The sequence below is a fragment of the Ornithodoros turicata genome, chromosome 7, assembly GCF_037126465.1.
Source record: "Ornithodoros turicata isolate Travis chromosome 7, ASM3712646v1, whole genome shotgun sequence".
Classification (NCBI taxonomy): domain Eukaryota; kingdom Metazoa; phylum Arthropoda; class Arachnida; order Ixodida; family Argasidae; genus Ornithodoros; species Ornithodoros turicata.
The window spans coordinates 17,536,833-17,559,959 of record NC_088207.1 but is presented as its reverse complement, the minus strand read 5'-3'; the positions used below and the strand labels follow the sequence as shown (position 1 = coordinate 17,559,959).

Sequence of the window (23,127 nt, the reverse complement as noted above, 5' to 3'; positions counted from 1 at the left end):
CTTTCCAAAAATATCTGCTCAAATTTTAAATTTGGAGCGAACAAACTATTGATAGTTTGCAGGAGAAAAAAATGCGAATTCAGAAGATATCGTCTTCAAAAGAAACGGACTATTGGTAGTTCGCAGCAGCGAAACGCAAATTTCGCGAAAAGTTTCGTTTTCAAAAGAAACACGCCACAATGTGAAAATCGGAGGGAATATTTCGGAGTGAATCGTCAAATAAATAAAACTCAAATTCAATAAAGTATTCGCAGTGTGCCTGAGCGAAAGGCGAATTCAGGGGCTGTGCTGGATTGGCTTGGCTCGAGCGACGTGAAGCTCTGTGAAGTGCAGTCACGACACTATCGATAGTGCGAAAAACTATCGCGATGCTATCGAAATTCCGGTTCACTCGATAGTTGAACAATCGATAGTAAAAAAACTACCGATAGTATCGCCCATCACTACTGTATAGACGTCCAGACTGACCAAGGTTAGGTGAGGTTAGGTTTTTACGTATTTCACACGTTGGAGGAAGTCAGTTCGAGAAACTTTATGGAGGGCAACCTTTTCGTCCTAATCGGGGCTCATCAGTACAGTGCAGGATAGAATACCCAATACTGTCACTCGAAAGGGGTATGTCAAGGGTGTACAAGTATTTAAAGTACAATACACGACGGGCTCTCTAGACAACGTAAACTGCATACATTGTCAGCAAATTGAAACTATCGAACACATCCTATCGCATTGCTGTGCATATGCTGCGGTGCGGGAGAAACACTTTGGCCATTGCAGGAACTGTACTGTGGATGATGTCCTATATCCCAGAGGCTCTTTAAAGGAAAGACACTCCAAAATTCGCAGCCTCGTCTACTTTTTCCAGGAACCTGACCGTACAGCACGGACTTCTTGAAAATTCTGCAGTCACTGCCCTAGATCTTAATTTTAGGCCGTCTTCATTCCTTCATCTGTTATCACACCATCTCATCTCATCCTGGCCACAGTCGTGACACAGCCCAACAACGGCAAGCCGGTTTTTCGTCACCACCACCCACCACCATCCCCACCACCTAAGGTACAATACAGTACAATATGCACACTGTCGGTTTTAGGCTTCGGTGTCATGTCAAGCAGTATGCAGGCGCCCGAAGTCAGTTAAGAGCTTGTCGAAAGGGCCCTCGCGCTTATTTACACAGTCAATCCCCCAGAGTACTCGGTGAGGTGGTGTGCCATCTTGGCGCTGGTCACTCCTCCTCTGGCAAGCCTGTGTTGGAGTGGCCTCTATTGCGACTCTGTGTGGTTTGCGGTCACGCCGGTGTTAAAGTCTACGAAGTGGTATTCATGGTTGACAGTCATGTGCTTGAAGCATTCTGTGGATGTCCACAGTAGTCGGTGTAGATTGTGGTTCCCTTTTCAACATTTGTAATGGTGGGGGCAAGGAGAGTATTCTTGTCTATTTCGTTGTCAGGGCAAATGACAAGTCGAAGCTCCTTTGTGTGTACATCGATGGGGCGCAGGATCCAGCGGTACGACCACGGTGGTATTTTCGCCGGCCTATCTTGCATGGTTGCCCATCAAGGTTGCCTCGCCGGCCTATCTTGGGAAGGTGGGGCAAGGTGAGACAGAAATTTGCAATTGAATATGGAATTTTTATTTTTCATGTTAAAAAAACAAAAAACTATGCATAGGCACATTCTCAGAGGTCTAGAGCTTCTGACCTGTAAAACAGAACCGACGTAGCCGGTTTTAAACTAAACATAGAACAAGAAATAAAAGATGCAGATTGTCTCGTCTTGCCTCAACCCTCGGGGCAAGACGGCACATCGCGTGGGGCAAGATGAGATACGCCGTGGAAATGAACTATACAAATTAGTTTTTGCAATCCAAGCACCTAACCAGCCGCCTTGAGTTCACCACCCACATGATGTGCAATAAAAACCACAGAGAACCCGGTGCTATTTCCCTTCACCGTTCTTTGCATACAAGGCACCGCTAGTCTGATGTGTAGCTGGTCTCTCGATTCTGACTGCGCTTCTGCTTTGCTGGAAATACCCTATAGGAAACGGGAAAATTTGCTGGAAAACCCTAGGCAATATGAAAAAAGAAAAAGGAAAAAAAAGGGAATCTCTGAGGAACAAGCTTAAAGCCACCCAACGGTTGACTTATCAGTTTCTAAATTACATTAAATTTAAATTGCGTTACATTTAAATTTCATTAAGTTGTCGCGTCTTGCCCCGTGCATATAATCGAATGCATTAATTTTTCATGAAGATAAAAACAAAGCGCGAAAAGACACTACGGAAGAGGAGAAGACGGGACAAGCGCGTCTTCTCCTCTTCCGTAGTGTCTCTTCGCGCTTTGTTTTTATCTTCATGTTTAGTCACCAACGTGCCCAACAGCGAGTCCTCTTGGATTAATTTTTCAGTTAAACACCGGATAACCAAGAGTGCCCATATTTTGCATGTATCTATACGAATGAATAATTGCGGACTAGATTGCGGAATAGATGAGGATTTACATTGACAGAGTAAGCCCGCGACAGGCTGCTGTACAGCTGACAAGAAAAAGGAATACAGAAAATCGCGCCTTTTTGCGGGTCTTTATACATTCCAGGCAGAAGTAACCGATTTTTTTTCTCTTCAGCACAAACACCAATCCGGACAATTCTCACGTGCAATAAAGCGGACATGCAGAGCCACCTACGAGTAAAGTTTCGAGCACATATGGAGCAACGCGTCTCTGAGACAGGCGGCGTCCAGCAAAAAAATGTCGCATCCCAGTGTCTCATCTTGCCCCACCTTATCCTATACGTCTGTTACATGCTAATTGGGTGCAATGCTGGAAGAAAACTTCACAGGAAATTTCGCTATGGCAGTTCACGAGGTGGACATAGGGGTGCTCAGGGGAAGGCACTATTGAAAGATTTGTGCAAAATTTGACCACGAACATCACATGTCGGTCGAGCTACAGCATCTCCGAGCGCAGTGTCATTTCATCTTTTGTGACGACGAAGTAGGGAATTCACGTGTTGTCGTTCTGCAGCAGCCAAACTGTGACTGGCTTCGTACTCAGCGCGGCTTGAGCATCAATCAGTGTTGTACCGGCTACGAGAAGTAAGTAATTGCATATGAACCTTGGCAAACATAAGTCGTTTCCCGTTTATCGGACAATTTTCTGGTGGTGTATGATGATCCGTTTATGGAAGCTAAATCAACAGAAAAATCGTGGAAGGTTGCTTTTGAAGGAAACTTTTGCTTGGAGGAAGGTTGCTTATTTTGCGGCACTCGGTGCAACAACGTAAACCTAGCGAAGAAAGCTTGGCTTCCATGTATTTAGGCAATACCGATGTCTCAGGAGAGTTTATTGCACGTACCGATGGGCATCCGCGTAGGACATTGCTGCTGTTGCTGCACCGGTATCTACCCTGGCGGTACCTGCACACAACTCTCCTGAGACCGCCATGTCGACATCGGTCTACCCTATTTGAATGCACGGAAACCCGTGTTTTCGTCGCTACACTCTTAGAAATGAACTTCACCGCATAGCACGCTCCTAGCCAACCATCATCTCGAATGATATCGTTATCTGCCCTGATTTGTTGAAAACGGTAGGCGTACGCCTTTTTTGTGACAATTATGAACAGCATAAGTGTCACAAAAAAGGCGTACGCCTCCCGTTTTCAACAAATCAGGGCAGATAACGATATCATTCGAGATTATGGTTGGCTAGGGGCGTGCTATGCGGTGAAGTTCATTTTTAAGAGTGTACATGTACACTTCGTTGCACTCTGTCTTAATTCCACAATCTTTCTGTACACTCTTAAAAATGAACTTCACCGCATAGCATGCTCCTAGCCAACCATCAACTCGAATGATATCGCTATGTGCCCTGATTTGTTCAAAACGGTAGGCGTACGCCTTTTTTGTGACACTTATGCTGTTCATAATTGTCACAAAAATGGCGTACGCCCCCCGTTTTCAGCAAATCAGGGCAGATAACGATATCATTCGAGATGATGGTTGGCTAGGAGCGTGCTATGCGGTGAAGCTCATTTTTAAGAGTGTAGATTTAGCTCACATAAGCGCATAAACAGGTAGCGCCACACCCACAACAGCGCACCCCCTTTGCTATAGCAGTATGACTAATGTTGCTTTTTCTAATCAAGTGACTAATGACGCTATATTCCATTGGCAGAGCTGGGTCAAATTTTTGCCCCGGGAAGGGACAAGAACTGTTTCATTGGCAGAATCGTGTCAGACGTTGAATGTTTGATTGGTGGAGCAAGGGCAAAACGTTTGCTCGAAAGAGCGATAGTTTTTGAGCCACGAGACCAAAGCTAACACTAGAGTCTCTAAATAAGTTACGTAGCTTATTTAGCGACTCTAGCTAACACGAGAAAGCACGGTCTCACACGCTATGCAGCGCGCGCTTCGTACCTTGAACGACACTGACGAAGCAAGCCCGTGTCACCCCGCCGGGAACATGCACTCAAACCCCACCCAGCGCGGGGCAAAATCTGCTCCCCCAATGAAATACGCCATTAGTGTAAAGTCAGAAAATGTCCCTCGTACGATTTTCCTAAGAAACGATTGTAGAGAAGAGACAGAAAGGAGCAATATTCACGACAAGTTTTTAAAGTTAAAGGCTCACAAAACAGGCCGGAGAACATTCTCCAATTATTATGCTGAATGAAAGAACGTATCTCAGATATTCAAATATGAAATTCTTTTGCTTCTAGCTAGCGTCTTCAACACGAAACAATGCCATTCAAAGAGCACAATACGCGTGCGTCTCTGCTTATCCTTGGAACCGGGGCACGTCACAATGTTCCAACGTATACACTCTTAAAAATGAACTCACCGCATAGCACGCTCCAAGCCAACCATAATCTCGAATGATATCGTTATCTGCCCTGATTTCTTGAAAACGAGAGGTGAACGCCTTTTTTGTGACAATTATGAACAACATAAGTGTCACAAAAAAGGCGTACGCCTCCCGTTTTCAACAAATCAGGGCAGATGACGATATAATTCCAGATGATTGTTGGCTAGGGGCGTGCCATGCGGTGAAGTTCATTCTTAAGAGTGTAGCATTAGCAACACCGAATTCTAGGCGCTGGAGGTGGGGGAGATTTAGCTCTCCTAGCCAATGACGGACTCCACTGACACAAGCTGCAACTCGCGAGTCGCGAGGGAACCGGTTGCGGAACATCGTGGTGACCTCGCGGAGCAGTACAGCACTGGAAACATAGTGCGCACGAAAAATACGCGGATTTATTGAGGATAATATTGAGGAATTTTGGTACGGTTTGAACTGGCTATCTCGGGTTTGACAAGTGGGAGTATGTTTAGAATTGAAGCGTATCCGAGTGGGTTACAGCAACATAACACATTTAATACTGATCAATAAGGCCACATGTCGAGTACGAGCGAGTGGCTCCGATGCTCGAAGGACACCGACTGCCAAGCGAGGTGAGGAGTCCATCCCGACAGCGGAGGTGCACTCTGACCCGATGTTATGGGCGCCCCGAATGTGGGGCTCTCCGTGTGGAATGCACCATTGGCATGGGTGCCGGGACTACCGTCTTTTAAACCGCATGTCTGGCACACAGCACTCCTCCCCCTTTAGTAAGACACCGGTTGTCCGTAGCGTAGTGGTCACCTCCTGCGTCGTCCTGATCTTCTAGGTGGACGAACCGGAGTCAGGAGGCTTGGGTTGTGAATTTCTACGTCAGACATCCAGGTGTCATCTTCTGTGGTGATCCGCGACGCAGTTTGTCAGCGTGACGCGTCATGTCTCCGACCGCCGTTTTCACCACAGCCATCCGGGATCCTTTTTGGTTCTGTACCACTCCCGAAATCCATTTTTGTCCTCGCCCGTAATTTCGAGCGAACACGTGCGTCCCTGGCCGAAGCACACCTGTTTCCGAACTTGATTCTTTTTCTGGGCTTGGTCGTGCCCGGTCAGGTTTTGAGATAGCTTCTTTGTGCAGTTCTTGGACGCTGATGAGGTCCAATCTTGACCTGATGTTGTACCCAAGTAGCATTTCCGATGGCGATTTACCGGACACAGTGTTTGGTGATCGACGGTATGAATGCAACCAGCGGTCCACATTTGTGCGCAAATCCCCAGTCTTCATTTTCTTCAACGCATCCTTCACCGTGCGTACCGCCCTCTCTGCTAGTCCGTTTGATTGCGGGTGGTATGGGGCTGTACGAATATGTCGTATCCCATTAGCTTTCACAAAATCCTGGAATGGTTTTCCTGTGAATGGCGTGCCATTGTCTGACACTACGCAGTGTGGAATTCCAAAACGTGCGAATACACTGCGAAGTTCCTTCACCGTTTGCTCAGACGAAGCATTCTTAACCGTAATTGCTTCAATCCAACGTGAGAAGCTGTCCACTACGATGAGTAGCATCATTCCATCGATTGGCCCGGCATAATCAATATGCACGCGTGACCATCTTATAGTTGTCGATGGCCAGGACAGAGGTTCCTTTGCTGGTGGCATTGGCTGTGCCTGTTGACATTCCAAACAGTGCCGTGCCGTGCTTTCGATGTCGCCATCTATTCCGGGCCACCAGAATAGTGATCTTGCTACTGCTTTCATTGTTGCCATTCCAGAGTGTGTAGAGTGGAGTTCCAGTAGCATCGCGTGGCGTGCTTTTGCTGGGATGATTATCCTCCTTCCCCACATAACCAGACCGTGGTCCGTCGAGAGCTCATCTCTTCGAGACCAATACGGTTGCAATGCCTTGTCTTGCAGCTTATGTGGCCATCCCCGCTGTGCGGCATCCCTGAGTGCTGACAAGGTAGCATCTTGACTTGTCAAGTCGGCTAGCTGCTTTGCTGACAGTGGCCCCTCCTCCAGGATTTGGATAGAACATACTGCTTCTGAATTTGCGAGTTCTTCCTCCGTTGCAGTTCCTTCTATGGGAAGGCGGCTTAGTACATCCGCATTGCCGTTTTGACGTCCAGGTTTATATTCAATTTGGTAATTGTAGGCGCTCAGTGTCAACGCCCATCGCTGAATCCTGCTGGCTGCCGTGGATGATATAGCCTTGCGTTCTTTGAAGAGTCCTACCAACGGTTTGTGGTCCGTCCGGAGAATGAACTGTCGTCCCCACAGGTAGTCTCTGAATCGCGTGACTCCGAAAACAAGTGCCAATGCCTCCTTCTCCAAGTGGGAGTAGTTCTGTTCTGCCGCAGTGAGAGTTCTCGACCTGAACGCAATTGGTCTGTCTTGCCCCTCAATGCGGTGTGATAGAACTGCTGCTATTCCGTACGGTGATGCGTCGCACTCAAGCTGAAGTTCTCGGGACGGATCAAAATGTGTTAGAAATCCGGAATTTACCAACACATCTTTCGCCTTTTTGAATGCTACCTCTTGGGCAGTATCCCATTTCCAGACGGAATCATTTTTCAGTAGGTCGTACAAGGGTGTGAGCAAGGAGGACATGTTACGAATGAAGCTGCGGTAGTAAGTAAGCAGTCCCAAGAAAGATCTCAATTCTTGCACGTCTTTCGGCGCTGGCGCTTCTACTATTGCTCTCAGCTTCTTTTCTTCGGGATGAAGTCCTCCTTTGTCAATGCGATGTCCCAAGTACGAAATTTCCGGCTGGTGAAACTCACATTTGTCCTCCCTCAGGCGAACACCGTTGTCCTGTAGACGCTGGAGTACCTTGCGCAGGGTTTCTCCGAAGTTTGCCTCTCGTTCTCCAATCAGGATGTCATCGAGAAAGACTTGCATTCCAGGAATTTCTCTCAGCAAGGATTCCATCCGACGCTGGAAGATCGCTGGCGCAGAAGCGATGCCATAGGGTAGACGCTTGTAGCTGTACAGGCCTCGATGGGTGTTTATTACCGCGACCTTCTGTGAGTCTTCATCAAGTGGAATCTGCTGGTATGCGTCGCGTAAGTCCAATTTCGAAAAGCACTCCGCTCCACTAAGCGACGCAAACATGTCCTCAATCTTCGGAAGAGGATATTGTTCAACGTCACAGACTTGGTTCAGCGTAACCTTGAAATCGCCGCATATTCTCACTGTGCCATCTTTCTTCATGACGGGCACGATAGGTGTCGCCCATTCGGAATGGGTCACCGGTGTGAGCACTCCCGCTTCGCACAGCCGATCAAGTTCCGCTCACACTTTGTCGCGCATTACGTACGGAAGAGATCTTGCTTTGCAGAACTTTGGCGTTATGCCTTGCTTCAAATGTAGATGAGCAGGTGGACCTACCATGAGACCGATGCCTGGCTCAAACAAGGATTTGAATTCCTGCTTCAGATTGGTCACCTTGCCTTCGCTGTTAACAACATTCACGTTGACGGTAAGCAGATCCAACGCTGCAATTACATCACGACCACATAGGCTTGGGCCCTCACGGTCAACGACGTAAAGCGGTGCTGTTGCCGTGCGGTGTCCGTAAGTGACTTCCATTTTCAGAACGCCTAGCACTGGTAGCTGACCCATGTAGCACGATAACTTGCGTTGGCATGGCAATAACGTTGGCCAGGAGGCTTGATGTTTCCTGTACGTGCTAGCAGGTATCAACGTAACAGACGAACCTGTGTCAACTTCCATGTCGACCAGGATGTCCATCCAACGAGTGGTGATTATCCACGGACGCGGCGTTGCCTGGGTGTCGACACTATGGATTCCATGCAGGTTAAGGCTTGCCTCTGAGGTCGCCCCTTCTGTTGAAATAGCATTCGTCCGACCATGGGCTCGTGGTCTTGGTTGTTGTGAGTCTGACAAGCACATCTTTGCAAGGTGTCCCTTCTTTTTACAGCGGTGGCACTCAGTAGTCTTAAATGGGCATGCTGGTGCTCCGTGATCGCTTCTTCCGCAACGTATGCACTTAAATTTCTGACTTGCCTGTCTTGGTGGGATTCCTTTAGGCTCTTGACCAACCGGACGTTGTCGACCCTTTCGGTTGATGATCCGGTTCACTGAGTTGTCCGGAGGCTGACTCAGTTCCATGGCATTCTTGGTTGCCATTTCTACGGCGCACGCAAGTGTAGTAGCTTTCTCCAGGGTCAACTCCCGCTCAGCAAGCAATCGCTTTTGTATGCCAATGTCCCTGACACCACATACCAGCCTGTCCCGTATCATCGTATCCAGAGTGGTTCCGAATTCGCAGAACTCAGATAGTTTTCTCAATTCAGCGATAAATGTAGATACAGTTTCGTTCTCGTGCTGGACACGAGAGTTCAAACGGAAACGTTCCACAATTTCAGACGGCTTCGGGGCGAAGTGACTGCTGAGTGTTGCTACTAGTTCCACGAAGGTCTTTGTGCTCGGCTTGGCCGGGGCCAGGAGACTCCGAAGTAGCCCGTAGGTTTTCGGTCCCACAACCGAGAGAAAAATACCGGTGCGCTGATTCCCGTCTGTAATCTTGTTTCCGACGAAGTACTGTTCTAACCTTTCAACGTAGTGACTCCATGGTTCCACGTCTGCGTCGAAGGCTGGGGCGGTTCCGAAAGTAGCCATCTTGCTTCCTCGCTCCGGAGAACACAGGGAAACGCAGTCTCGTCGGATGAGATGTTTTCAGACGTGCGGTGACTGACGTGTGGTCGCGTACTGCCGCTGCGTCACCAGTATCCCATCCTCGTCGCCAGTTGAAGCGTATCCGAGTGGGTTACAGCAACATAACACATTTAATACTGATCAATAAGGCTACATGTCGAGTACGAGCGAGTGGCTCCGATGCTCGAAGGACACCGACTGCCAAGCGAGGTGAGAGTCCATCCCGACAGCGGAGGTGCACTCTGACCCGATGTTATGGGCGCCCCGAATGCGGGCCTCTCCGTGTGGAATGCACCATTGGCATGAGCGCCGAGACTATCGTCTTTTAAACCGCATGTCTGGCACACAGCAAGAATTGACCTCACTTCTTGATATTAGAACAAAATAAGCGTCCCGCATTCTAAATTGCTGATGATGCGCGACGTCAAAATGACGTGTCGCTGTGTCGCGACATCCCCGCTTAGGACATCGCAGGGCGGGGAATGGGGGCGAAAGAGTGAATTGAATATTCAGTGGGCTCTGAGCCATTGTTTACCTTTTTGCCACAAAATTTTGCCGAAAACGTTCACCGTCGGAAACGTATAACGACACATTTAAAAAAAAAAGTGCGCCTCGTAGTATACCTGTTTATTGCCCCTTTAAGTACGAAAATGATGTACCCCGCAAGCAAGCCAGTAGAGAAAAATATTTCTGGAGGCGTTCTATGGGGACTTTACATGGGGGAGGAGGACTTCACCCTCGTTTCCTTCTCCCAAATGCATACCAAAGGTACGATTTCGGGGAGGGCTTCACCCCCCGTTACGCCACTGCCGCAAGCTATGCGAACGTCTCCTTTTTCACGGCCCTTGTCATTCAGGTCTCTCGTTGCCTAATGCCTACCGTCTCTAAATACGATCTTGTATTTATGTCCCTTTCACCTGGCCAGCATCAAGCATACAATACGGCACTGCACATCGCGTCTGGTCGCTCATCATCACGGTTGTCTCGCGACGTAGAGCCACGAAGTATCATTATTAACGTAGCGCCTGAGTTTACTTCGTGCGTGCTTTATTTTCCGAAGCAGTATTTTAATAGAACTATACGTAACTCCTAACGTGCTTTTGCAAGCATTTCCCTCTGTATACCGCTGGCTGATGAATTCTTCCTGTTTCTCTCTGGCAGTGGCGCAACCTATTTTCTCCACACGCAGTTAGAACACAAGTTGAGCACATAATATTGTTTTTAGCATAGTCAGTTATTTTTAACGATGAAAGTTCTCTCACGTTCACCAGTTATTTTTAATTTACCAAGATTACATATTCCACCACTGTCTTGGCGCATTATGGCCTGAGAAGCTGATACGCCATTAAAACATAAGTCATCATCGTCACCACATGATACTCCTAGTCACATGAGAAGGCTTCAATAATCATTGAAATCAATGGCAGTCGAACATGCACGTGGCGCCACCAGGCGTGTAACCTGTCAACTTCACAGAGGGGATTGAATCGAATGCCCTTTGAGAAGTCGACAGGTGACACGCTTGTTTCAACAGGTCCATTCGTTTCGAAAAAAGAGTGCTGCACTTCTGCTGCACCAGCACCACACCAGTTCCTAAGTACATGCGAGGTCCATGACGAAAAGAATGCGAGAGGGTTGCACTCCTTGAACTACAGATTTTCCCGGCGATTTTAATCCAAGTGCCAGCTAAATTAATCCATGCGCCATAAAGTTTGCATGGCATGTGGATTAATTTAGCTGGCACTTGGATTAAAATCGCCGGGAAAACCTGTAGTTCACGAGGTGCAGGCAGTGAAGGCGAAAAGAATGGACTTAACAACTTTATTAAATGACGTTGATTGAGGAGTTCCATCGCCACAGGGGTGATACCCTACCCCGATGGTGGCGGTAATGCGGTGAAGTGGAATACTGAGTACCTTCACAGTGAAGATCAAAGTGTGGTGTCCAAAAACGTGCGGGATAACAGAGGACGAAGAAGTTGAAGCAGAGTGGAGTGGGAAGGGAAGAAGACGAGGAGGTCAGGTGGTTGCGGTGTGGACGTGGAAGCGTGGAAGCGATCGGCTATAAGATTAAAATAACACGTTATTTGTTGTTGTGTTTCGCCTTCCACGGGGATCGAATGGACGGACTTTGCTCCCGAGAGTGGGAATAGGCTCCCACAAACTTTAGAAGTGCTTTTAGTGCAGAGCATTGGTGTGCTGGATTTGGCAATGGACCAATAAATTTTCACATAGCGAGAGGGCGAGAGTCCAGCTGATTTAGAGACACTCAAAGTGTGACAGCTAGGTTGATGGTAGTGCGGACAATGAAGAAGGGCGTACTCTATAGATCTTCGAGATCACCGTAGTGACAGCATCCTCTAGTAGAGTAAACTTTTGCACGCGTAGTAACGCCATTGAGATGTAAAAGCCAAACTGAGTCGCATGCGATACAGCAGTCTTCACGAGAGGTGTGTCGTTAGATCAAAGCATGAATGGGGGTGGGGTGGGGGGTGGGGGGTGTACAACCAGGAATTAGCTGAGGCGGGCTACAGTCATGGACGACACAAACACGTAAGCTTCCAACGCCCAGAATCAATTAACAACTCGCGGGGAAAAGGGGCTGACTCCAGGATTTGAGCCTGGGCCTTCTGATTTCCGGTCAGATATATGCTACCGCTACACCACGACAGCACCTTTTTTCCTAAGTTGCTTGATTTAAAGGGGGAGGATGTCAATTCACAGTAGGCGGGAACGTAGGGGCTCCACTAGTAGGCCGAAGAATGGAACGACGGTCTCCTCTTAGCAATACACGTACGTCTCCTAGAGGAGAGAGCTGCTTCTGCGGCGCTGTCAGCCTGTTCATTCGTACACATGGTGGTAAGCCATTAACATTTCTTTCGTCATTACATTCGTCACGTCAAGACATTAACATTCGTCAATAAGGGAGCGGACGAGCCTCGTATTCCAGTCTTCCCAATAGCTTGCAGTGCAGATTTGTAATCTGTGAACACTGTCCATTCTCGCGGGCTAAAATAGGAAGAAGAAGAAGAAGAAAAAAAAAACCCTTACATAGAGTTCTGCGGCTGCTGATGAGGATGGCTAGAGTAGCTTGATGGGTTTGTTGGTACATGGCTCAGAGAACAAGGAGCAGTCAAAAACAGGGACAACGACACAAGAAGACACACAAACAGAGGCTCCACTATCAAGTTTTTACTGAACTACACAAGCACATTTATAACCAATGGTATAGAGGGGGAAAAAGGGGGCAAAAACGGAACACACGTGGGGGCCATAAAAACACGAGGAACAACCGGATCTTCTTTCCGATAACAAAGATTAGAGGACGATTCAAATCCAAGAATGAAAGAGAAATTTTCGAGGCCTTTTTGATAATGAAGTATGGGTCTGATAAATGTGTTAGTGAGCCGTCGATATCGCTAACAAGGGAAGAGTTTGGGTTCTTGGAATGCAGACTAAAAGCTGGAGTTGAGTAGTTAGATCCGGTCGTTCCTCGTGCTTTTATGGCCCCCACGTGTGTTCCGTTTTTGCCCCTTTTTCCCCCCTCTATACCATTGGTTATAAATGTGCTTGTGTAGTTCAGTAAAAACTTGTTGATAGTGGAGCCTCTGTTTGTGTATCTTCTTGTGTCGTTGTCCCTGTTTTTGACTGCTCCTTGTTCTCTGAGTGATGAGGATGGTTTTGAAAGGCGTCGTCCTTTCGCTATGCCTTCGTATAGTATTACAAAGGGCGATGCATACTTGTCATTTCTGAAAACGCCATCCGTGTATATTGCTACAGGAGTGGAAAATTTCCCTTCTTCCAGAGCATAAAAATGGGCTCGAAGAACTTGCGGGGGGGGGGGGGGGGTACTTGGTCTCTTCGTTTCCGTTGACCCGGAAGACTCACAAAGGTCGACAGGGCCGGTGGAGACCAAGGGTCTTCCACCGGTGCTACGTCCTTAGCTACGTTGCCAGTGAGGCTCAGGCGTGTCACCTGCGCTACTCGAAAAAATGTCGCTTTCCATGCGGTATAGAATAGAAGGAGCGGGTGATGGCGACTGTGCTCACGCAAACGGGCGAAGTTCCGAGATGTTTACCTTTCACGTATCCCCTCGATCGGGAGTTCTCCAACTTCAGCGAGAACCTGCTGTGCGTCAGCCATTCCTGGAACTCCGAAGGCAGCAACGGAGGCGACGAGGCAACGTTTTAGTCGATGGCGTCAAAAGGTCACGTAACACGTGATTCCTCCCGTCAGGGTGAGATAACTCACTCACTGAAAGCCCAGTGCAAAGCCAGTGAAGTATAATAGGAAAAAAATAGCCGGAGCTCTTTGGCTGCACGTATAACATACGTCTGCATGAGCCAAATAGCTCCGGCTATTTTTTTCCTATTATACTTCACTGGCTTTGCACTGGGCTTTCAGTGAGTGAGTTATCTCACCCTGACGGGAGGAATCACGTGTTACGTGACCTTTTGACGCCATCGACTCAAACGTTGCCTGCCTGCGTACTGCTGACGATGCCCAGGAACGACATCAAGGTGAAAAACCGGGCGTGTTGGTGTTGATCTTGCATGACGAACTAGCACTGGGAACGGGACAGAGAGAGGAGACAACAGGACAGGTGCTAGCACCTGTCCTGTCGTCTCCTCTCTCTGTCCCGTTCCCAGTGCTAGTTCGTCATGCAAGATGCCCAAGAAAGCTGAAACAGCTGTCCAGTACTGGCATGGCGATGTTTGAGTTACAGACATATGCTATACGTGCAGCCAAAGAGCTCCGGCTATTTTTTTTCCCTATTATACTCTCCCTCCTATTGCCCTCTCCGTATTTGGGGAATACCCAAAATACGGTGAGGGACCAAAGGAGAATGACCTCACCACTCGGACTTGACCTTCTGGAATATTCCCGTACCTGACTCACCGACAACCGCCTGTGGCGTGCCTTGTACCGATGACGTCACACTCCAAACCTATTTAAGCAATCTGTAACCCCCTGCGCATCTTTTGTCCTGACGAAGACAGTGCCACTGTTGAAACGTCGACCCCGTTTCTCATTCGATTTCTGCCCATTAAATCAACTAGTGTTTCTAACTTCCCTAAAATCTGTTGTCCGCGTCTTTTTCCTTCCACAACTGTAAAACTTCGTGGCCGTTTGACTTTTGCACTTTCCTCGACCTATATATATATAGACTGTGTGTGTGTATATATATATATATATATATATATATATATATATATATATATATATATATATGTGTGTGTGTGCTCTTTGCGGTGCAAGAGCTTGGTATGTTTATTATACCGGTGTTTAGTATCAAACGTATTGTAAAAACACGAGTTTGTGTGTTATAGAAAACACGGCCTCTGTGGACAAGCACGTTATTTTCTGTCTTCTGTCCTATGATGGTTTCAAATGCCCCTTCGCACGCGCACAGCTGCCTCATTTGCATGCACATCAGCATGCCAAGGCACGTTCTAGCTCGACATCAGGACACTAAGTCCTGGCTTTTTTTTTAGGGGGGGGATATATGAGTAGCAACAGGGAAATTAGGAGATATCTAGCTTGACATCAGAGCCTGGTATGACATCAGCGCACCAATTCGGGTCTGATGTGATATGAGGACATAGAGGTGGCAAATTACGGCCTGAAGTTCACATCAGGACTTCCTAAAGCGGTTTTTGGTAGGGGACTGGCTATATAGGTCCTCGTAAAAAGTGGAGCTTGAGGCCTGCCGTTATGCTCACCAGCTTTCGCCTTCCAGGCTCAGAAGCTGTTACTTTCCATCATGTTCTATCTTAACACTGCTTCGCATCTTTTCTATTTTCCTTCAGAACTTGAGGTGGCAATGACGCTGTGGGTTTCAGCACCGTCTAAAAAGCAGTTGGTGTTCTTCGTCGTCATCCTCGGTGGTGTGGTCACTTCGGCCGGTTACTTCGTGGCCATCAAATACTATTCAGGCGTGGAGTATTCCGACAGCACGATGTCCTGCGTGGCTCAGGAGGTGATCCGTGCGTGTTCCTCTTCTTCGCCCTTGCGCGTCCTATTCTTCGTACTGTCTGACAGCGAGGATCAACGAAAGCTGATCCGGTCGACATACGCGAAACCTTCGTTCGCGCACCCCATACACTGGAGGACAGTCTTTGTGACGCACGGACCTTCGCTCTCGTCGTTGAGCCAGGAATGTGGCCTGCACGGCGACATGCTGGTATCTATTGGAAACACGATACCGAAGTTCGTCACCTGGGCTAAGAAGGTTTGCTCAAACGCTAGTCTGGTGGTGTACATGGATCAGAAAGTGTTACCGCACCCCTTCTACCTTGCTCATTACAAGTAAGTTCTTGAAAGGAGCTTGCATAGCACAGGCCTACACTGTTAAAACAGAACTTCACCACATAGCACGCTCCTAGCCAACCATCATTCCGAATGATATCATTCTGTGCATCGATTTGTTGAAAATGGGAGGAGGCGCCTATCTGGGACAGATTATCTTGTCCCATATAGGCGCCTCCCCCCTGTTTTGAACAAATCATGACGCAGAATCATATCATTCGGTATGATGGTTGGCTAGGAGCGTGCTATGTGGTGAAGTTCTGTTTTAACAGTGTAGTGTATTTAAGCACACGGAACGGTGTCTTTGAGAAATGACATGTGAAGGATGAATGGTATCCCTGGCATTGTCTTGCATAGCTGCAAGAATAGGTGTCCTTATAATGATGATCATAAGCATTTGATGCTCAAAATCTCTCCACCTGACGTCCTAGAAGTTAGGAATATACATGACGTCATGCACCACTTTGGATTCTCCCACTCCACTGCGTTACTATAGGTACTTGACTACATTATCTGGTACAAAGTTGCCATACACCAAGTCCAAAATCCCTTGTCCATGGTACAAAGTTGCCATACACCAAGTACAAAATCCCTTGTCCAGAGCACCGAAGAAGGGCTCGTTTAAGCCCCGCCCTACATTGTTCCTATTGGATAGTTCCGTTTCAAAAACTGGCCCCATCACTCTTCGTCGTGAGAGGTAGTGAGTCTAGAAAAGACGTAAACACCGTGGGGAACCCTGTGGGCGGCGTCTTGTGGCGCTGCTGAATAATTTCTCCAGCGCGCTCCGTCCCATCCTTACAAGTTGACGGCGGGTAAGGGAATCTATCGATGTTGTGGCCCTTGTTTGAAGTACATGAATTTATGGGAAGTACTAGTTTTCGTAACGTTATCACTAGTCAGTTACTGCTTAGCTTAGTCATTTAGTAGTGTACACTATAAATTATGGTGTTATGGTTTACACTCCAAGGGACTGCAGGCTACTAATGCAAGGGGGATTGATGTTATACATTATCGTGGATAATGTACAGCATTGTATAATGTATATATACATAATGTAATGCATACGTAATATATGTGTATAATACATACATATCATAATATATGTATATAGGATAACGTATAACATTAATGCCGCTTGCAAAAGTATTGCTGTGAGCAAGGGCTGTACTAAGGGGACGGAGAGAGGGAGTGCCGTCTTAACACGCTTTTGGTGATAATCCCTACACGATACCTGCCTCCACGATAACCATCAGATGTCCACATTATGGCCCGATATTTGACAATACGTACGTATGGCCTCTACGTGGCCATCTTTCTGATCGACGTTTTCTACATTAACTGTATTCACATTGGTACAGAAAGCCGACAGATGCGTGAAAAAATCTCATATTCAAGCGCTAGACGCTGTGAAAAACGATGTTCTCGGAGAAGAAGAAATTTTCTTCAAATTTAAAATGCCGGTAGGTTCAAAAATACATCGGGGGTAACTGTTTTTCGCGGTTGAGCTTGCACAGCTATTAGGAACAACAGTACCTCCCTATGCGAAAATTAGGCTGCAGCGAACTGTGCCAGCACCTTCTAGGGCGTGTTGTGCCGTCATATCATCCCAATACTTTTATTGGCTACCAAAGCTCGCCTTGGAGGAAGGCGCTGGCGCTAAAACAAGACATAAGAACATAACAAGAAACAAGAAAGAACAAGAAATAAGGTGCACGCCTCACTTCTGGGCGGGTGACATGACGTACCCCTATGCCCTATTGAAAAAAGGTATGAGGTAACCTCAGAAAATCGCGAGGTTACCCCATAGATCCTGATGTTCTGACGAGGTAACCCCACAAACTCCTAGAGTTACCCAAAGATGGCCTAGGGCTACCCGAAGACGTCCTGAGGTAACCCTAAGAGGTTCTACGGATACTATAAGAAACCATGATTACCCTAAAATGATAAGGAAAGGAAAGTTAGGTAGCAAGCGAGCTGGACGATCCATGACTTGAAAACCCGAGACGAGGTAGAGAACGATAACAGACAAACACAAACACGGACGACCCATGACTCGAAAACCCGAGACGAGGTAGAGGACCATAACAGACAAACACGGTGTGTTTGTGTCTTTTATCGTCTTCTACCTCGTCTCGGGTTTTCTCTCGTCGGGGTTCTAAAATGTTCCGTGGTTTACCCATGACTTTCTCGGGATCCCTAGGAACCCTTGGAGTCTTACCGCCAAATTACTACAAAGGTAACGACAAAGATCGAGGAACCGCTCACAGGATCCCCTGCACTACAGATGTACCATAGCGCTGTCCAACCATTCAAAACTTGTTCTTGGGATCACCTCAGAGCCCGAGGTCTTAAGCTATTATGGGACATTCGTGGTATAACCCTACACTCTTAGGAATGAACTTCACCGCATAGCACGCTCCTAACCAACCATGATCTCGAATGATACCGTTATCTGCCCTGATTTGTTGAAAACGGGAGGCGTACGCCTTTTTTGTGACAATTATGAACAGCATAAGTGTCACAAAAAAGGCGTACGCCTCCCGTTTTCAACAAATCAGGGCAGATAACGATATCATTCGATATCATGGTTGGCTAGGAGCGTGCTATGGGGTGAAGTTCATTTTTAAGAGTGTAGGCCCTGGGGTAGGATCGATTTTTACTTTACTCTCTTACTTTTGCAGAAGGACGAGGATACAGGCGAAAGCCCAAAATTTTTTCTGCGTCCCCTCTTGGACGAACGGCACAATGAGTTGCAGCCCTCTCGTGATAGCATTCCACGGAGCGATGCTTGAGAATGCAGAAGCTTTGGAGAACGAAGACCCAGAAAAACCTGTTCATCTAGCGCGCATTGAAGACATGAGGAGTTTCGTGGCTGTCAACGAAAGCATGCATATGCTTTACACTGTGGGTGCTGTGGTCTTCTTCGAGCACCATGAGCGAGTGGAGCTGAATTGGACAACGCTCTGGGAAGCAACGATGATGGCTGAAGAGAATGACCCACTCGACTTGTATCTGTGAAACACATTCTGTATCATTGTTCATTATGAACAGGTCTTATAAAAGGGTATACAATATGTAGGGTATATAGTAGCACACGTATATATATATAAATGGCAATTGAATTGGAAGAATCAGACTGCCACGAATATATACAGGGTGTTTCAAAAAGCGTGTCATTCGGACTTTATAGAAAAACGGGGCGACGGAAAAATACGGGGTACACGGCACTTGTGTGGCAACTGAATTTGCCATCTTGAAAAAATATTTTCATTTGATTTTAATTAAAAGAAATTGAGTTTCTTTAATTGAACTTCAAAATTTCCCAAGTCAACCTCGCGATTTTTTTTTTTTACAGAATTAGAGAGCCCGTAGCGAACTTAGTCAGAACCACCAAGAAATCCGCTTGATATTTCAAAGGGGACTGCCCAAAAAAAGTCCCGAAGTTGAAGCTTCAGAGTTTCGGGTATTCAACAGCGCACCAAATCAGTCGCAAAGATGCGCGAAGGGCAGGATATGTTCCTGCCCCCATGAAGCTCAGTTATCGCCGGACCGGCGTGCAGCGCAAGACGCGCCGATAACAAGGCGGGTGACATTCCACCATACGTTGATAAGCGGCAAACAAAAATGATTCCGCCTCTTTTTTCCCGCCCTGTTTTTTTTCGACCTTCTATCTTTCATGGGGGCAGGAGCAAGTCCTCCTCTCCACGGATCTTTAGTCTGAATTCGCGCGTCGTTGAATACCTGAAACTTTGAAGCCTTAACTTCGGGACTTTTTTTTGGCAGTTCCCTCTGCAATATAGAGCGGATTTCTTGGTGGTTCTGACGTCTGAAGTTCGCGACGCACTCTTAAAAATGAACTTCACCGCATAGCACGCTCCTAGCCAACCATTATCTCGAATGATATCGTTATCTGCCCTGATTTGTTGAAAACGGGGGGCGTACGCCATTTCTGTGACACTTATGCTGTTCATAATTGTCACAGAAAAGGCGTACGTCCCCTGTTTTCAACAAATCAGGGCAGATAACGATATCATTCGAGATAATGGTTGGCTAGGAGCGTGCTATGCGGTGAAGTTCATTTTTAAGAGTGCGGGCTCTCTAATTCTGTAAAAAAAAAACGTGAGGTTGACTTGGGAAATTTTGAAGCTCAATTAAAGAAATTAAATTTCTTTTAATTAAAATCAAATGAAAATATTTTTGCAAGATGGCAAATTCAGTTGCCACACAAGTGCCGTTTACCCCGTACTTTTCCGTCACCCCGTTTTTTCATAAAGTCCGAATGACACGTTTTGTGAAACACCCTGTATACAGAGTGTTTCAAAAAACGTGTCATTCGGACTTTATAAAAAACAGGTACAGGAATTTCGTGCTTCTGGATGGCGTGTATTCATACGGTCGTGAGCTGAAAAATAAGATATTTGTCCGAGTGAGCTGCTGGATTGTAAAAGCGAATCGCTGTCTTTTATGTTGTGTTTATATTTCGAACCGTTGATAGGGTGCCCGGGTCTTCGTTTCTGAGAGAATTAAACTGATATGAGAAAAGATTCGAGTTGTTCCCTCGTTCTCTCTGGAAGAAATCCTGACTCGATGATAAAGACCAATTCTGGAAGTAGCGTGAAACTAGGAGATTTGGTTTCGTCATATCCGGGCTATGATTGTTGAATCTCATTCTGAACGTTTTTTTTTCTCTCCGATATATTGCGCATTGCAGGTGTTACATTGGATAGCGTGAATGACGGTCAGAGTTGCAATCAAGTTTCTTAAGGCCAGTTCCCACATATAGCGCTTCCCTACATAGCGCTAGAAAATTGCGCTATATTTTCCTCCTCGCATTGCTGCGAACCGCTATAAAACCACTCTTGTCGAAGTATAGAGCCTCGGTCAACTTTTCTAGCGCTATATTGAGCGGTGAGACTGTGTTAACCAATCGTGAGCGTCTTCCAGCCGTGACGTCGCAGGAGCTGGGGTTTGTTTTGCTCATGACCTACTACTATACTACAGACCTGGACATCCGCAATGCTCCCAGCACCGGGGTAGTAGTTCTGGCAATCGCCGCTTGGCTATGGGATTTGGCGCTAGCTCGCACTATTCGTTACCACTTGACTTGTCGAAACCGCGGCGATGTATGGTAGGCTGTGTTGACAACGACGAAGCAGTATAAGAGAGAGAATAGCGCGTGCTTAGCAACAGCCTGTGTATCGTGTATCCCTGCCGTGATCCCTGCGTAGCAGACTAAAGGTGGTGGCAAGGGTGATTCCCTCTCCCCAATAATGCGATGTGGCGCTTGCAGCGGTCACTAACGTAACTAACCCGTGACCCGTCTCTCCCATAGGGGATCGCCAGCTGTCCAGAGTATAGAGTAGGTCGTGGTTTTGCTTCTAATCACTCGAAGCAGCAAGGCGGGAAGGCGACGACGACGGCGACGTGAAAATGGCCACGAGTTTCATCTCGCCGTGCATGTGCCAATTCATGGCTGTTTGGTTATACTATAGTTCGGTATCGCGATCACAGCATCGAACGTGTCATCTGCGTTCATGCTACGGATATCCGGCGCGGATAGTAAACAATCACAGAGGTACCGGTGCATCACGTCGCAACGAGATATCCCGTGACTGCAGCTGGATAGCGCTCTGTGCTCGGTAGTATGTGAGAACGGCAACCGGAAAAAGAGCGCCAGATTTTAAGCGCTGTTTTCTAGCGCTATAAAGCGAAGCGCTGTATGTGGGAACTGGCCTTTATTGCCTTTGGTTTGAATCGTGAGTTTCTGCTCGGAACTGTTTCGCACGTTTTCATTACTTTGCAGATCCGCCACATTTTGTCATTGCATGGTTCAGAACTCCGAACTTCATCTGCTGGTTTGTTGACTTTATAGATCTTACTAATCTATACTGTAGGTTGCGGTCGCGACGGTAAGTAACGCGAGGTGGTTCAGCGAATAATATTTGCATGCGTTTAGACTGCAAGAGTGTGGAATGTTGGCGCTTCAGAATGGCGTTAATCTTGGCCAGGCTTCCGTTGAAAGTTAGTCCGTTCCGTTAGTCTGTTTGGACTACCATGCGATTGTCGGTCGGTTTGTTTTGCGCGAGCGAGGGTGTCCCGTACTAGTCCAGGAGAATAGTTAACGGCCCACGAGCGTATTTTCAAGTTGGTCAAGGTGTCCCTCCAGCTTTTGATCATCTGAACAAGTTCTACGATATCTAAGGGCGTGACTATACAGTATTGAGAGTTTAGTGTGTCTAGGATGTGAATTGTGGAACTAGAGATACCGTTGGGGATCCGTGGGTTTATGGAGTAGGTCCGTTGCAATTTTACGGTCCTCAATTATGATTTGTACGCCTAGAAATGTTACTGATTTCCTCGAATAAGTAGATGTGAACTTTATGGTTTTGTGTACTGAGTTGAAGTTGTCAATGTACGCCAACAGATCATTTCCAGAGAGAGGCCAGATGATGAATATGTCATCTAAGAATCGTTTGCAAAGTCTCGGTTACATTGTTACAACGAGCGAGAAATGTCTCCTCCAGGGATCCCATGAAAATATTTGCGTAACTCGGAGCCATTTTTGTTCCCATGGCAGTGCCACTGAATTGCATGTAATGTTTACCGTCTAATTCAGATTTTTTTTGTGTGTGTGTGAGGATTAGTTCTCGAGGCTCCGTTAGGGCAATGACTTGATAGTTTCCGCCGGAATGGCGTAAGCACATGTAATCAGTTTTAGCAGCTGCGATTCCGTCAACGTGGGCGGTATTAGTATTATAAAACGGTAACAGAAAAGTTACAAGGAAACATGAGCTAGGGATCTTGGATATCTAGGGAATGGTTAGAGCCTTTAACATAAGAGGGTGTTTTAGGAGGGATATCCTTGAGGAGGCGGTCGACAAAACTGGATACATTTTCAGTTGCGCTGCCATTGCAAGAGACAAAAGGCCTACCATGCAAGTAAACTAAAGAAACCCTTGAGATATGGAATCCACCCCGCAGTTAATCAGGCCACAGAAAACCAACCCGTAGATGCGAACCCCAGCTCAAGCCACAATTCCCCCGACCGTGGTTCCATTACAATACCCGGGCCATCAGCCGTTCAACATGAAGCTAAGAATACATGCAACAGCAATGCTACAGTGAAGAAAGTCTTGATTCAGTGTGCCAAAACAGGAAAATCAATGTAGTCAACCTCTCGTCTTCACCATTATCGGAATCACAACTGTCCTTTCTAGAACGCGGATTATCATTTTGTCCCGATATAAACAACATCAATGAATATCAGCTTCACCTAGATTTGGATAATATCAGAAGACGCATGCGGCT

At 47.0% G+C, this 23,127-nt stretch overlaps 2 protein-coding genes across 2 annotated transcripts; one reads left to right on the top strand and one right to left on the bottom strand.

Annotated features, from left to right (window-relative positions):
* The first annotated feature begins 2,955 nt into the window (after positions 1-2,955).
* On the top strand, positions 2,956-18,893 carry LOC135399611 (uncharacterized). Its single transcript, XM_064631338.1, has 3 exons — positions 2,956-3,092; positions 15,321-15,819; positions 18,501-18,893. Exons 2-3 carry the CDS (start codon positions 15,335-15,337, stop codon positions 18,835-18,837), a joined length of 822 nt encoding a protein of 273 aa, XP_064487408.1. The 5' UTR covers positions 2,956-3,092; positions 15,321-15,334; the 3' UTR covers positions 18,838-18,893.
* LOC135400504 (uncharacterized protein K02A2.6-like) lies at positions 5,705-8,044 on the bottom strand. The gene has a single exon (XM_064632335.1). The coding sequence runs from the start codon at positions 8,042-8,044 to the stop codon at positions 5,705-5,707; it is 2,340 nt and encodes a 779-aa protein (XP_064488405.1).
* Positions 18,894-23,127: the final 4,234 nt, after the last annotated feature.